This window comes from Dermacentor variabilis, chromosome 11 (assembly GCF_050947875.1).
Source record: "Dermacentor variabilis isolate Ectoservices chromosome 11, ASM5094787v1, whole genome shotgun sequence".
Lineage (NCBI taxonomy): Eukaryota > Metazoa > Arthropoda > Arachnida > Ixodida > Ixodidae > Dermacentor > Dermacentor variabilis.
Window position 1 is genome coordinate 12,187,488 of NC_134578.1, and position 15,713 is coordinate 12,203,200.

The following is a 15,713-nucleotide window of genomic DNA, read 5'->3' on the forward strand; positions in this document are numbered from 1 at the left end:
CTATAGTTTGTGTGAGATAGCTATTTGAAGAGCAGTACAAATAACCAGCTATGGATCTATAGGCAAATCTTGAAAAGCCTAATAAAGCTGTTGGTAGCAGCGCTCATCATGTGTGCTTCTTAATGTGCATGTTAATTTGCACCCGTCTTCTAATAGCCACCGTATACACTGTGCTGACCCCTCCCCCATTGGGATGTAGGCTGCAAAACAAGAAAAAAGGAAGCTTCCATATTCTTTTCCTTAAATAAATGTTTATTCTGCCTCCTTCATATGAGAATTTATTTCGCAGTGTCAACAAGAGAAATCTGCAAGTTGTGCATAACAGTACCCACTGCACTGTCCGTATTATGGGAAAGGGTGTTTTGTTGCAAGCAATTGGCGAATTGACATGCATGATTGTCACGGCTGCAAGCAGATGAGAAATTGTGATGTGAGTAGTGAAGGGCACGCATCTACGACAGAATTGTCTGCAACATTAGGGAGAACCGTGAACATAACATGTTCATGGTGGCATGGGTTTCAATGCTATTTCTCCAGTGCAGCTGTGAAAAGGCATGCCTTACCCTAATGTGGAAACAATATTCAAACCTCCATTCTATGAGCGCAGCTGTGTTATGAAGTAAGTTCAAATATTTGTCATTGATACCAGCGTGTAATGAATATCTGCTTATATTGATCGTATCAGATATAATGAATGTATTAGCAACAACTTGATCTGGGTGAGTTGATTCAGCTTGAGTAAAACTCGAAGCATTACAAAGTAGACGAGGACAGGAATTGAAAGGAAACACAACAAAGTAAGCACAGATGTATTTGTTTTTTATTCCTGTCCTCGTATTCTTTGCGCTGCTTCAAGTTTTACTCAATGAACGTATATTTTTGTTTTTGTGTCGAAAGGGACTTTGTTCTCGTGAAGTTTTTGCGATAAGGCACCGACACCCTGGTCGTATACGGACACTTCAGGGCTCTCATGCAGGCTGCATTGTAGGCGTGCCTCATGCATATCAAGGCACTGTAGCTACTGTGTTGCTGAACCACACATCAGTGCACATGTTCACTGCTGCAGTCATACAAACTTCTACTGAAGCTTCGAAGCCGGTGAAATGTGACATTGAGAAACAAAAATCACGGATTCCTGGTTAAGAAAAGACACCCAAGAAATTTTTCTAATTGAGAGAAATATTCATTATGTAGCTCGCATTTTCAAATTATTCATAATTGTGTAAAAATTCACAAATTAGAGGTACCTTGCACCAATTTTGTCCACTTTCGATTTATTCTTCGGTGCAGTTTACAGATTTGTGATATCGTTCTTTATTGCTGAGAATTGTCACCTAATTTTGTATTTTTGACAACTTTTATTTAAAAATCAACGGCCTAAATAAAAACTCTGCTTTCTTTACAAATTTCAACTTTTTCTTTTAAATGTAAGAAACCTCATAAAAATCAGTGCAGTTGTGACCGGTCTATGAGAGAGAAATTGTGCAGGAACCATCGGCGATGTTTTCTAATGCAAGCGAATAGACCAGGTGAACTAGAGCGAGCGCGCGACACATGGCGACACTTCCCGCCCCTGTTTTGGTCGCGTGACAGCACGCGTCCTTTCCATGTCGTGACCTTCATGTCGCAAGTCCGACGGTCCGATCTCCGACCGCCGCCAACCACGAAAATGGGCGCAAAAAAGCAATAAAAAAAGGCCATTTCTCCGTTTCCATGTGTTTAGAGAGGAGCATCGAACTAATTTTTCCCGATATATCTATAGCTTCGTGTAATAACGACATTACCCACCACCCGATTCGTAGCATCCATCCATTCAGTGACGCTCCGTGGCTCAAGACTCTCCGTGCGCGTACCCGCGTTATCACAAAATCTCAGCCTGTGCTGCCATGGTGCTGCCCTGAAGCAGTATGATGAGTTGCCCAGGCCGCCTTAGTTGCCTGTCTTGCTTGCCAACATGCCCCCGCGTATCGTGAGGACGCCATCCCAGGAGCTCGAGAACAAGATTAGACGTAAGGAAGCAAGGCGGGCCCGCATACGAGCCCAGACGGAGGAACAACGTGCTGTTTCGCGTTCAAAGCACGCTGAATTTCAACGCCGCAGGCGCCAGGACGCGGAACTGCGGCAACGCGAGGCCGAGCAAAGGCGACAACGCCGACAAGACCCCGCAGTTCGCCAACAGGAAGCGGCCAAACATCGTGCTCGCCGTGAGGATGCGGCAGTGCGGGAACGCGAGGCTGAGGCAAGGCGGCAACGCCGACTAGACCCCGCCGTTCGGCAGCAGGAAGCGGACGCACATCGCGCCCGCCGTGAAGATGCCGCAGTGCGCGAACGTGAGGCCGAAGCAAGGCGGCAACGCCGACAAGACCCCGCCGTTCGGCAGCAGGAAGCGGTCAAACATCGTGTGCGGCGTGAGGATGTGACAGTGCAGGAGCGCGAAGCCGAGGCACACCGACAGCGGTGCTTGGCGCGGCACACTGTACAATTCGGACGACAGATCATCAATAACCCGTTACAATATGCGTGCGACGTTTGCGAACGTCCTGGTCCTAAAGGAGACTTCTCGCCTATCCGCGTTCCTCACGTGCCTCTACTCACTGCCGCGTTTGCAACCGAAGACGTGCCTTCTTTTATGCTATGCTCGGCGTGCCACAGTGCTCTGCAAATGGGTACAATTCCTGTACTTTCTCGAAGTGGCAGTTACACAGCCAGTCGCGCAGGGTTTTTTGAAGGCAACTTCGCGTGCAGGTAAGCTAGTGCGCCACTTTTGTGCAAAGATCCTGACGCTTCCCACGCTTGGTGCATAATGATACAACTATTACTTTGAGCAGGCCCGTGCTATGCCTGAAGGCATGTACCATCCTGTACATGTCTGGAGCTGGCGTTCGAAGGATGTGCGCCTTTGTTCATAGGAGATGTGCCACGCGTAAAAGGGAGTAGGGTGCTGGCCGGAAAATTTTCTGGAAGGGGCCCAGTCAGCTAGCCCTCTCCTGGCACTACGCCACTGGCACTGCTTTACCGTGCTCACGACAGCGCTGTAGCTGTCTGCATACTGCTGCTTATGTGATAGCAGTGCTTGTGTTTAACATAGGTGAACCAGTGCAGACCTCAGTGCTCTATGTACTGTACACCACATATGTGTTTAATTTAAATAATCTGTACAGTTATTTCCAGCTTGCCTGGCCATCTAGTTCATCAGTCGACTACTGTCTCAAATCGCACTTAAAGCAGCACAGCACTGTATATATAGTGGCGGGAATCAAGCGACCTGTATGTAATTATTTTAATATAAGGCAAATTAGTCATGATTTACCCTTTAAAATATGCTTGATAAGGAAAGCTACATGAAAATCTTAAATATATAAGGGAGTGGATGTTTTGCTGGACCGGCAGAGTCTCTTAAGAGAAACTTCGGCAGTTGTGTCATAATACTGGCAAACGGAGAGTACCTGAGATTAGAATAAGGTGAGTGGTGTATATTCTGCTGGGCACCTAAGGGGCAGTGAGGGGATCAAAGCTGGAATCTCCCAAACTGGTCTGTCAGTTGAGGGCTTGCTGAGGCCTCAACTGAAAGACGAAATTTCTTTCAAACTACTCTGTAACAATATTGATTCCCCAAGTATAAATGATTTTAATATGTTTTAATAAAGTGATATGTATGGAAATTGTCAACTAAACCCCAAGAACAGTCACTTAGCTTGTGTCAAGACTCAATTTTAAACATACATCATTGTTTAATTGAGCAAGAAAAATGGATTCTGAATGATGTTTGTGGCTCATCTTCGGTGGTGTGCTTTCTTGCACTCCTCTGCTTATGACTGTCACAGGAGCTCATTGCCTGTGGTCCCTTGAACGAAATGTTTGGTGTGCTCTTGATATTTACTGCAACATTGTTGAAAGCACGGAAATGGAACTAGCCATCTTTTTAATGAAAACACATACGCATTGTAAATTCTAAATCACTCATAATAATACTCAGCCCTTATTGGGTTTAGGGATGCATTGCACAAGTACAGCACATAAGTTGTTTTATGGCAACAAGTGTGCTAAAAGCTACTTGGTACTTATGCTACACAACATAGTCGCACAGAACTCTCAATCCTCTTGTGTATAGCTGAATACCACATGAGCTTGGAAGCTCATTTTTCCATAGAGAGTGAGCAATTGAGCCACTTCTTCCTTCACAATGCAAATTGAGCTACTCACATGACATTCCTGATATATATGCAACACTCAAGTGAATTGCCTGTTGTCTGAAACGTTGCATGAACCTGTCTTATTTGGTACAGCAGCCACATAGAGCAGCTCAAAATATGTCTTCAGTTCTTTTTGTTAATGTCCTGCTTTATTTTGCGATTTCTGTTTGGTGGAAGAGAGATTCCTTGGTGGTCCTGATTATCCTCATAAAAGGTGTCGAACGTGTTGTGTTTATTGAGGACATATGAACTAGGGGACATAGCTTGAGACTTTTCATGCTCTACATCACATTTATGTACACTTTTTTGTCCCTAATTGTTTGATTTTGTGTCTCCCCCTCTCACCTTGAATTTACTTTCCTATCCCAGAACAAGGTATAAAACCTGTTTATAGACTGTTTAACCTCCCTGTCTTTCCATCTCATCCTCGTCTCTCCTCTTGAGGTTTTCATTTTGTTTTTATGCATGAGCATATATTGTCAGGCTGCATGACACAGCCGAAGGAAGAGAAAGTAGAGGTGTGCACGAGGAGCTGGCCTTGCATGACAATCCTGTCCCTTGCTCTATGCTAACCATCTATCATCATTTAGATAAACCCATCCCATCAGTTTAGCCGATGTACACATTTCCACACATTGGACAAGATGAACGGTGCATCAACGACCGGCCCAGGGAGCATGTGCTAAAAGTTAAGAAGAAAGAGGACAAATATGCACATTTGGTTGCCCATATCATTGCACGTGGTTGCTAGGCACTTTTTTCTGAGACCATCTTAGGCAAGTCTGAAAACCACATGGCTCGAGTGGCTTTAGAAGCATTTCATATCCACAAAAATTCACCTATCTGTGTAAATGAAGCATCTTTGCTTTTGCACAGCGCCGAACTGGACTTCTTGAATTCTGCTATGAAAAGCAGGCAGCAGTTCACCTTTTTTTAGTTTTTACTTATGTTTAGCACCTTTGCATGGGAGAAAGGGATGTGACACTTGTGCAGGGCTCACTTTATAAAATTGGAGGGTGTGTCAATTGTAATAAACAGTTGGTAGTAGCGCTTATCCACGTCTTTCATATCTTCTTTATGTGTGTTTTTTCGCTGTTTTTTGGAATTCATATGCTGTCATTAAAATTTAGGAGCGTTTCGAACCAAGATGTTAATTTACATAAACTAGCGTTTGGGAGCTAATGTGGCTCCTTCCTTGCGGGTTGGTGGGGAAGTGTAGCGTATAAAAGTCTTCGTAACAGGTTGAAGAGAGCAGACAGAGAGTTTCGTGGGGAGGTTAACTTTTCTTGTGTCCTTGACCGATGGGGAACACAATGCGGGCCAGGGAGCAGTGCTTTAAAACAATTGAGCCCTCTGTAAGTTTTCCTAAATTCAACTGTTGATGCCTGAATGTGTATATTTTCTCTCATATAATGTTATTACGGGTATTTATGCCATTATATAGTGCAGTCGGCTATTGAATACTTTTTAAGCAAGGGCTTTGTAAGTTGCTGAAATAGTAGCTTTTTGATCCTGTGTTTGAATTTTTCTTTCTGCATATATTTAGTGCTCAATAAAGGAGTCTTAATGTACGGATTTGGAATAAGTGGCACATACTACGCATGTGCTTTTGTTAAAAACATGAACATAAGAAAATTAGTGGGCAGAAGAGCTCTGTGTAGTCACTAGAAGTGCTTTGGTCAGTAGAGGTGGGAATCCTGTGGCAGAGGGGTATTTCACTGAGTAATTTATTGACTTAATATCTTGCAGTGAAAAGCAGGCAAATTTAAACTCGGGAGGGGCATTGAGTTCAAATTTTACGAGAGAAAACAACAAATGAAGATCCTGTCTGCTTCATCTGAAGCAGAAATGGCCATTCAATTGTGTACATTTCCCTTTGGTGCTGCATTCAAACTATCCAGAAACTACATTGGGTCTGCCAGACATACTGCCTTATTTTAACCCCTTAAAGGGACACTAAAGGCAAATACTAAGTCAAGCTAAAGTGATTGATTAGTGCTCGAGAATCTCTATGGCGTCAATACTATTCCAAACAGAGCTTCAATAATCGAGAAATTGAGGTAAATGCAGGACATTTACTCCCCCAAGACATTCAAGCACTTGCCCGATGACGAAAGCATTCCTCAGTTAAATTCTGTCACTAGTACTCAACCGCTCTTTGCAAAATACATCCTCATATTGTATTATAACATGAAATAAAATGCTACTTGTCCATTTCATGTTTAGAAAAAAAGAACTCATTGAAGTTACCGTTGACAACGACGCGGGTGGTCGAAAGGTTCCGTTCTCACTCGACTCACTGCCGCCCATGCTTTCGTGTTTTAGTCCTTTTCTGATTGTGTAGTGCTGCACTAGTTTTGCTGGCTCGTGAAACTCGCGCAAACTGCAATTAGCAAAGAATTCAACTTCCGTGTGTTGTCGCGGGATGTCCGAACGGTCTATGCCACTTGACCAAAAAGCAGCTGCAGCAACGAATCTGCTGCTCCGTCTTGACTCAGTGCCGCTGTCTGTCAGGCGCCAATTTACTTGCCGAAGGCAGCAAAGGGCGGTGATGGCTTATGCAACTTCACCACTCCCCCAGTTGGGTGGCGGGAGATATGAATTTCAAAAAAGATATTCAGAGCCATCGGATACAATTTTCTCATAAAACTAAGTCTTTTCTTGGCACGAAACAAGCATTGTAAGGTTTCTAGAAAGGTATTTAAACAGCCCACGTCGACTTAGTATTTACGTTTAGTGTCCCTTTAACTTCCATGACAAATTCCAAAAGAGGTTGTAGAAATGCAAAAAAAAAAAATTGTGTATAAAGTATTGTGTATTGTGTGTAAAGAAAGTTGTGTATCATTTTCTTGTCAAAATTAGCAGAAAGGGAATGCACATACATATGCAAAAATTTGAAAATATTTACGATGAGTTAACTTGTCATTGGCACCAGAGGTTAGTCGTAATGGCAAGTTATCTTGTCATCAGCAGTTAAGAGGTTATATTTATCAGATTTGCATCGGTCTGTTAGCTGAAAAACATGCACCTAAGTGGTTGACATGTTTCTCTTCTATATTGCAGGACTGATGATAAAGACTTGCAGAGACCTTTGCACAGCCTTGCCCAAGAACTATACTCCAACCAAAAGGCTCAAGAAGGCAAGGTAAGATTCGGTCATTCTTGTGTGTCTATATAAGAGTGACTGAAAATATTTCATTGGCTTTTAAAAGAAGTTGAAAAGCAATGATAAGTTGAGCTGCATGTGCAGCTTCTGCAGTTGCAGAAAACCCACTCTTGTCAGGAATGGCAAGCAGTCACCAGAGAGAAGATAAATAATCCATGTATGTGAATATTGTTATGTGTGCATTAATACACGTAGGTGTGTGGCTGTTCTTTTTACTCTTTCTGGGAAAAAATAATTAGTTCTTTTACCGCACTTGTTTACATACATCCCTTTGAAGTGATGTGGGTTTTGTGCATATACCTTATATACTCGTGTAATGGATGCACCTGTGTAAAGGTCGCGCCCAGAATTAAAAAAAAAGCCTCCAAAAATATGTTTAAATATTACCCATGTATAAACTGCACCCTTGATTTTTGAGAAGGTTGGCAGTGTTGTCTGTTGTGTGGTATGAGAATCCTGAAGCTTTTTTCCAATGATTGGTATCAAAACAAAGCAGCCGTGCCGAGTTTTCAGCTCCCAGCTTTAGTGGCATAGCCTCTGAGGCTATGCCATCGCTGGTCTTTGGGTTGTCACCATTTATTCCATCCAGCAGGTGACGCACAACGGGAATAGCCAAAAATAGGGAGAACCAGTACAAGCAAGTACTTTAATTCAATAAAGGCAAGTACCACTGAAAATATTCATGCAAAAATAATGTTCTCTTTTTCTCTGCGTAATAGCCACACCCCCGATTTTCACCCCAAATCTCAGAAAAGAACCTGCAGCCATTACACGAGTATATACGGTAAATATGAAATTAGTTATTAAATTAGGCTTATAGTACGTCAGGAATGGTGCAGTGCTCCAGAGTAAGTCAACCTTCTTCTTCTGGCAAAACCCATCTTGCAGTGACTGTTGACGGTAATGTGAACAGCATTCAAGCAATGTAGTGACACATTGCTGAAGCATTATATTGCTGAAGAAGCGTTTGTTTAGAATCTGTAGTGGTGTTAGGAACGGCCTGCAGAGATGCCGACATTCAGTGTTTTCTCAGCCAGCTGCAGCTGCGAGCGTGGCGAGCTTTCCCGAAGATACCATGGAAGCCTTCAACACCTGCCACGGTGACTTGTTTCGTAGGGACCACGAGGTCCCGCGTCAACAACCCCTCAGTGCCGCTATGACTAAACACGATCGGCGGACCAACTATTGTTAGTGAAATCGCCAACGCCTTCACGGTTCGACTAAAGCAGGGGGATTTCCTGGAAGGAGATGCCTTGCGGTGCCTACTCATGGGCCTTTGAAGACACCAGACAATGGACAGTGGCGGAGGCCACTGTGCGAGGTCCGCTCGGGGATTAAGAGGCGTCTGCTCGGGGCAAGACACGTGGCAGCGAGAACCCGCTTAACTCGGGTTCTGGGAACCCAAAGTGCGTACGTGTGTGTGCGAGCCCTCCTCCAAAAAGGCAGGTCAACTTCTATGACTGGTCGAACAGTTCTCTTACCTAGGGAACTAGGGACCAATGGAGTGTTTATAAGCAGCTGTTGTCGGCTGCTAGAGTGTGCTCGTCGTGTGCTCTGCCATCGTGCTCGTGAGCTGTGTGCTCGAGCTCGTATGCTGTCTGCTTCGTCTTGCGGGCTCCATTTGGGAGTCACGCTAGACTGTGTAAATGTATCTCTTGTTTAAAATGTAAATACTGTAAATAAACCCTGTTCACCTAGTTCCTCCCAAGTTCCTCTCTACGACCTCCAACCCTTACAAATGGTGGCAGTGGCGAGATCGTCCGACAACTCCTACAACTGTATGCCAGTGGTGGGATAGTTCGACAACTCTGACAGCGATCATTCCGAGACCTCCATTGCTTTGGCTGTATGCGGCATATGCTGTTACCGGTGTGGGCTCACTTTGCTGCAACACTCACATGGTCAAGGTGCAACACTCACATGGTCAAGGCTGGCCATGAGTATGACAGCACGACGATGACTGTACGATAATGACACAGTGACAACAATGGAATGGCCAAGAAATGCTTCGATGGAATGATGAAGGCTGTATGATGACAGCATCAGGACAATGGGGTGGTGACCAGTGTGTGATGGTGATACATACTAGAGTCATGACTATATTGTGAAGACTGTTAGATGACGGTATGACGACAACCGAATGGCGAAATCGAACGACCAAAGCGGCATGATGATGATATGATACCCAACGCACATCAGCGACTGTCTGAGGATGAAGCAGTGATGACAATAGCATGGCAGCGGCGACATCAAGATTGAATGATGACAGTGTAATGCCAACAGAGTGACAACAGCGGTATGACAATGACGACTGTGTGACAATGATGGCATGACGACAGTCAGATTGCAAAGTTAGAATGATGACAATGGAACGAGCATGATGGCATCACAACAGCGACATGACAACAAATGCATGACGATGATGGAGCATCCATGACAGTGTGATGACGAATGCCTAATGAGTCTATAATGACGGTGTTATTACCACAATGGCATCACCACCACGAGCACATACCTAGTGGCCCAAGCTATTAGACAATTTAGGCCACTGTGTTGGCGTAAAAAGCGTGACGGCAACAGAATGACAAGTCTGAAGACAAAAATCTGGAATGACAATGATAGAACAACCACGACAGCATCACGACCACAAGTACATACATAGTGGCTCAAGCTAGTAGGCAACTTAGGCCAATGCGCTAGAGTAAGAGGCTGGTTTTAGTTAGCTACATAATTGGACGGACAGACAAGCTCAAAGTAAGTATGCAAAGAAGCTAACTGCCCTTATAAAATTCTAAAAGAATGTGTTACTAGTGTTTACTGCTTTTTATTTCTTTGTGAAACGTCATAAAAAGCATCTTGCCTGAGACGTCTACGTTTTTAGACATAAACTGTTCAACCAGTATTATAATGTGTTTAATTTGGAAGCATCACTAAACGTAATTTTAAAATTTCATTGTTGCAGGTTGACTGTTGGTTGCAGACAGATGGCACTGGAAAGGTGATTTTTTTAAAGCTCTTTCTACAACGAAGCTATTAAGAAGAGTTCCGCAATAGCTTTCATGCAATGTGTGCACGAAATCGGATGTGGTCGATATCGTATGCAAATGCAGCGCCAAGCTTGCCAGAGCCTGAATTTGGTTTGAAATGTAATGATTGATGATTATATAAAATAAAGGTTACCTTGCGTATGTCTTAGTCTAATAGACAACTTATGTGTGCATCTTCTTTAACCAGTAACCCACAATTATTTCTTCTCACGTCCCATTATGCCGGTTCCACATTGGAAATCAACTAGGGATTTGTACGGCTACGGCGGTAAAAGCTGATGTCGCGGAGCTGCATCGCTGCCTGCATGGGAGCCATCACTAAGAACAGCCGGCCACAAAAGTGCTCAAGTGCAGCAGCAACTGCTCCTGTTCAGCTGAGGCCGTGAGCCAGCAGACAGACCCCTAGTACTTCTGAAGTATACGAGAACTTGCTTATACAGCTTCTTAGATGTATCAGTTGTCGGATTTGTAATCATCTGTGAATCATTTTTTAAACATAATTAGTTGTTGATCTTTGCCTTTTTATTTTGAATGTTGGCAATAAAAGATTGTCATATCTGTGATAACAATATTTCTTCCAGATTGACTGTTTTGTGCAGACTGAAGATGCCGTAAAGGTAGTCAGCGCACTTTCTTCAGTTTTTTATGGTTTAACCTGACATTGCATTGTGAAGCATTTTTTACCTATAGCGATCATTTTTGTTTTCCTATTATTCACAGAGTGCTTCTGAAGTGCCAACAGAGAAATGCATGAAGGTAAGAGTGTGTTCTATTTTGATAAAAAATTATATTGTCTGTCAGGCAGATCTTCACGCCAACATCATTACAGTGACTGCTGGCTGTTATCGAGTGATGTCTATTCATGTTTGCCTGACACTGTGTTTGGTAAATTAATTAGGAAATGAATGTTTACTGCAATTTATATGCCTGATAGGACTGAAAAACTTACTTCGTGGAGTTGTCCTTGCTATCACTATCACTGCTTCGCCTTTCGGGCAGAAGTGTGCCATATTTTGTTTTTTATTTCTTCTTATTTTTTATAGTCATGAGCTTTATTTTCACCCTCACTTATTTATGAGTACAGTAGGGAACAGTTAACAATTGTTGCATTAATTGTCAATTTTTGTTTGTTTGACAGCTTATACGTCATTTGTCATGTATGACTAAATTGAAAATGCATGCATCTTTGTTCATCCTTCTCAAGACGCCTGGAAGAAGAAGAAATAATTCCTGGGATTCCCAGAAGCTTTTGTTGTTTCTATGTGATAGTGATATGGGAATGTAGGCCGACACATCATGGGATTGAGTTTCCTGCTTTTGAAATTGTTACTTGCCTTTGTCGCTTCTTGTGCTAAAAAGCTATTCAGATTCATTTGCAACCTGTGTGTACATGATTGCTTTTACAGGTTGTTGCAGTGCAGACTGAAGAATGTCCAGAACTGCAGGTAAGCCAGTTACATACTTATTCATGGTTTGCAGTATTGACAAATAAATGGCAGATCTACACAAGGCATCTCCATTCTAAGCTAAATCATCGACTAAATAAATTGAGCATAAACTGCCATATTCACTAATTGACTTTAATACGAAGCTCTTTCGTGACTTTATTGAATGTAACACAGATGCTGTGTCTGGAAGCGCCGGGCAACAACATGATCGACTGCTAATGTGCCCCGCCTGCCTTGGGTGGTGTCTCAATAACTGCGCTAGATATTGAGAAGTACATTGCAATGAAGTGCCAAAATGAAAGTACAGCAGATGAGCGCACATGCAGTTCAACAGCAATTTGCCTAGTGAAGCAAGGGCAGCCTGTAGCTATAGCATGCAGGCTAGGCTTTATCTTGGCATCATAACCACTATGCCAAGTTTTGTTTTCCCCCGTGCTTGGCAGAATTTGGTTTGATGAACATTGTTGTGCTAATTTTTCAGCAAATGGCAATAATGAATGGTCCATCTGCAAGCTTACATAAGGGAGTGCATACTTGTGTCATTATGTACCAGACTGCAATTTCTATGAAAATTTGTCTCTTAGTTTTCTTCTTTATCCGGTTGGGAGTTCAATTCCTCGCTGTTTGGCAAGGATTGTATGGAAAAATGCTTGTGCACTTAAGTTTAGGTGCACAATAACGAGCCCCAGATGATCACATTATTCCAGAGCCACTGTGGTAGCTCATTGTCTATATCGCACTGCCAAGCGTGAAGTTGCATATTTGATGCTGGCCATGGTGGCCACATTGTGATGAGGATGGATTACAATAATGTTCATGAACCATTCATTGAGTACACATTGAAGAGCCCCGGGTAGACAATAAATCTGGAGCTCTTGCCTGCAGCATCCCTTATGACCCACTGTGCAGGTTTAGTACATTAAACCCCACAGTGTTTCTTAATTATTCCAAAGGTATGGCACATTAAACCCCACAATTGTTAAATATTCAAGGGCTTTCTTTGTTCTTTTTCTCATCTTTCCTTCTTCTTATCCATTCTTCCCCCAAGCAATTGTAGGTTAACCGACTGGGCATATCTTCGGTTTACCTCCCTCCCTTTTCCTCCTCAGTTGTCTCTCTTTGAGAGCTTTGGACTACACCGTTACCCACAGACCATTTTTTGATTTGGTACCTTGAACTCTCGGTTTGATTTTAGAATCAACAGTTCTTTCTTTCTCCCCTGCCACTACCAGCGAGGAAGTAAAGCTCTAGCTGCTGCAAAGAGAGACACGGCACATTCTATGGTGTTAATTCTTTGTTCGTTTATGTAGGAATTCACGCGAAACTTGATTTTAAGGCGGAAGCCTTTAATGGCTCATTATTAAGGTCATCTGCCATTAGCAGAAACTGTCACAGCTTTCCGGCCTCCTGATTGGTCTCCTCGGTGTCGTGACGTCACTGTCGCTAGGCACAGGTGTGTGCCTCCTGATTGGTTTGTGTTCGTGACATCACTGTCGTCAAGTGCGGGTGTCGGGGTGGTTCGGCGCCGCGCAGGATGACTCATCACATCGGCATGCATGGCGGCCGTGTGTTCGATGGTGCGCCCTGACATCACTGTCGTCAGGCGCTTGAGGTGGCCTCCCGATTTGGTGCTGTGTGGCCTGATATCACTGTCGTGAGGCGCGCGTGGCGACCGTCTGCTTGGGTGTGGTGTGGCGGTGGCAGCAGTTTACTTTGCGGTATCATGTGGGAAGGATGCCTCGTCTCGCCAAACCAGTGTCTCCCAACACACGACGTGTGGCAGCCGCTGAACGCAAGCAGCGCTCAAGAGAGACTGAGCGTATACGTCGCTTGCATCAGGGCGGCGAGGTGCGTCCGACACCACAGAGTCCAGGGACGCGACGGGCGAACGCAAGAGAGACAATATGTTTGAAGCGACTCACTGCATATCCGGGGGCCAAGGCAAATGAAGCTCAGAAGCGCCGTGACCGCCATCTTATGCGGCAAGCCGAGCAAGTAGTGGTACAAGTCATTCGAGCGAAGTGGATGATGAGGATGGCCAACTGCACCCCGACACCGCCATGGAAGACGTGTCTGCTCCTGATCCACAAACGGCACTGCAACAGTTCGACGCTGCAAAGCAGCCATCCTGGATGTGGACCCACTAAAGCACAAGGAGTTCACCAGCCATGAGTTGCAAGCTGACATCCTCCCAGATGACACCTTTGAAATTATGGACTCGGAAGACATCGAAACGATAGACATAGGCGTAAACGACATTGCAGGCATTTAATACACAAACGTTCACATAACAGTGTACAAGTTGTGTGCCTCCGTCGTGTTTCCAATGCAACAAATTGCCACTGGAAATGGTGTCAGGCTTCCGCCATTTCACACTTAAGTCTCGACAAAGTGTCTTCCATTTTTTTTACAATGTCATCTGGTGTGGTAGGCTCTAATTCTGCTGCTGTGCACAAGGTTGAGGATTCAATTCCCGACTGTGGCCACTGAACTCCAGTGGGGGCGCAATACAAAAACATTCCTTTACTGAGCTGTCAGTACCATCAACATGGCACTCGCATGTTGCTAACAACTGATCTCAGCTCTGCGCTGAACTGAGTGAAAGCAAGAGATTCGATTTTACGAATGGGTCTGTAAGAGCGTAAAATATTCTTCCAGTTTCATGCAACATGACTGGCATTGGCTCCCCACACCTGTCGGCTTTTAGTACAAGTCAAAATGCCCTGGCAGGGAATGACATACATCTCTCACAAGTGGGAACACACTGGATGACTTCTTGCATTCGGCTCATGTGTTTTTTGCTTTGTGTTTATTTTTACCACTGCTTCGTATATTAATTTTCTATGGAGATGTGTGAATCGACTGAAGAACCTGGTCCAGTCCCAAATTTAAGCTCCTTCCAATGCCAGTTATATGGCCATGTTTAAGGGCAAACATATCCGTAAGTATGCCTAGCATGCATTTTGTGTTGAGTCTTAGGAGGGGATGGCCGTGTACTAATTTTTAGATGCCTAGTCTGCTGATCTTTCCTCCTTTTATTTTTTTGCCTTGCAACAATACTTCAGTTCTACGAGCCTACCTGTGATGCTACTCAGTATGAGAGTGAGTGTCCATCTGCTGTGGGAACAGAGAGCGAAGATTGGCTCTAATGACAAACAAGGGCACACATACTAATCACAAGGAAAGCATCCTATGCAGTAAGTGTGCCTGTTTCATACTTTGTGCTATAACTCAAGGATGGCTACTTTTGCCGAGCATTTACACGGCGGCCGCATTTCGATGGGGGCGAAATGCAAAAACACCCGTGTACTTAGATTTAGGTGCACGTTAAAGAACCCCAGGTGGTCCAAATTTTCGGAGTCCCCTACTACGGCAAGCCTCATAATCAGAAAGTGGTTTTGGCACGTAAAACCCCATAATATAATTTTTTTTCTTGCCGAGCATTTAGATTTGGCACATCATGCTTATTGGCTAGCCTATTATGAGCATTTATGCTTCCTCTGATAACATTCTTTCTTGTACAACTTGAGAGTAGGTTCCGAAATGCCTTGCATGCTATTCCACTTCGTTAGCATTTCCTAACAAAAAGAGTGGGTCACTTCACTCTATACCTGGCAACACATTTAATTTTAGAATACTAGTTATAAATTCTTAGGTTACTTCTGAGAGATTTATGTAACACTTTCTATGCATCCTCTTCAGATATGCTCACTGAGTAGTATTCTGCTTGTGTGGACATAATTTGGCTAATTATATTAAATATGAAATGTTATTGCACAGTATCTGCCAGTCTTGCAGACCCTGGCTGATTTCACTTGTGTTTCAGCCAATCAGACTAAATCTTTACAGTCTAGCAGAC

At 43.8% G+C, this 15,713-nt stretch overlaps 1 protein-coding gene across 5 annotated transcripts in view; it reads left to right on the forward strand.

Annotated features, from left to right (window-relative positions):
- LOC142564648 (uncharacterized) overlaps positions 1-15,713 on the forward strand; it is a 30,832-nt gene that overhangs the window by 11,660 nt on the left and 3,459 nt on the right. For 3 of the 5 annotated variants that reach the window (XM_075675727.1, XM_075675728.1, XM_075675729.1), the window contains exons 2-7: positions 7,257-7,338; positions 10,322-10,357; positions 10,988-11,023; positions 11,127-11,162; positions 11,813-11,851; positions 14,920-15,051. In XM_075675727.1, the coding sequence (XP_075531842.1) occupies positions 7,257-7,338; positions 10,322-10,357; positions 10,988-11,023; positions 11,127-11,162; positions 11,813-11,851; positions 14,920-15,003 (313 nt within the window). In that variant the 3' untranslated portion in view covers positions 15,004-15,051. Of the gene's footprint in view, positions 1-1,774; positions 2,746-7,256; positions 7,339-10,321; positions 10,358-10,987; positions 11,024-11,126; positions 11,163-11,812; positions 11,852-14,919; positions 15,052-15,713 lie in introns of those variants that run through there. The other 2 variants (XM_075675725.1, XM_075675726.1) reach the window with 2 other exon arrangements.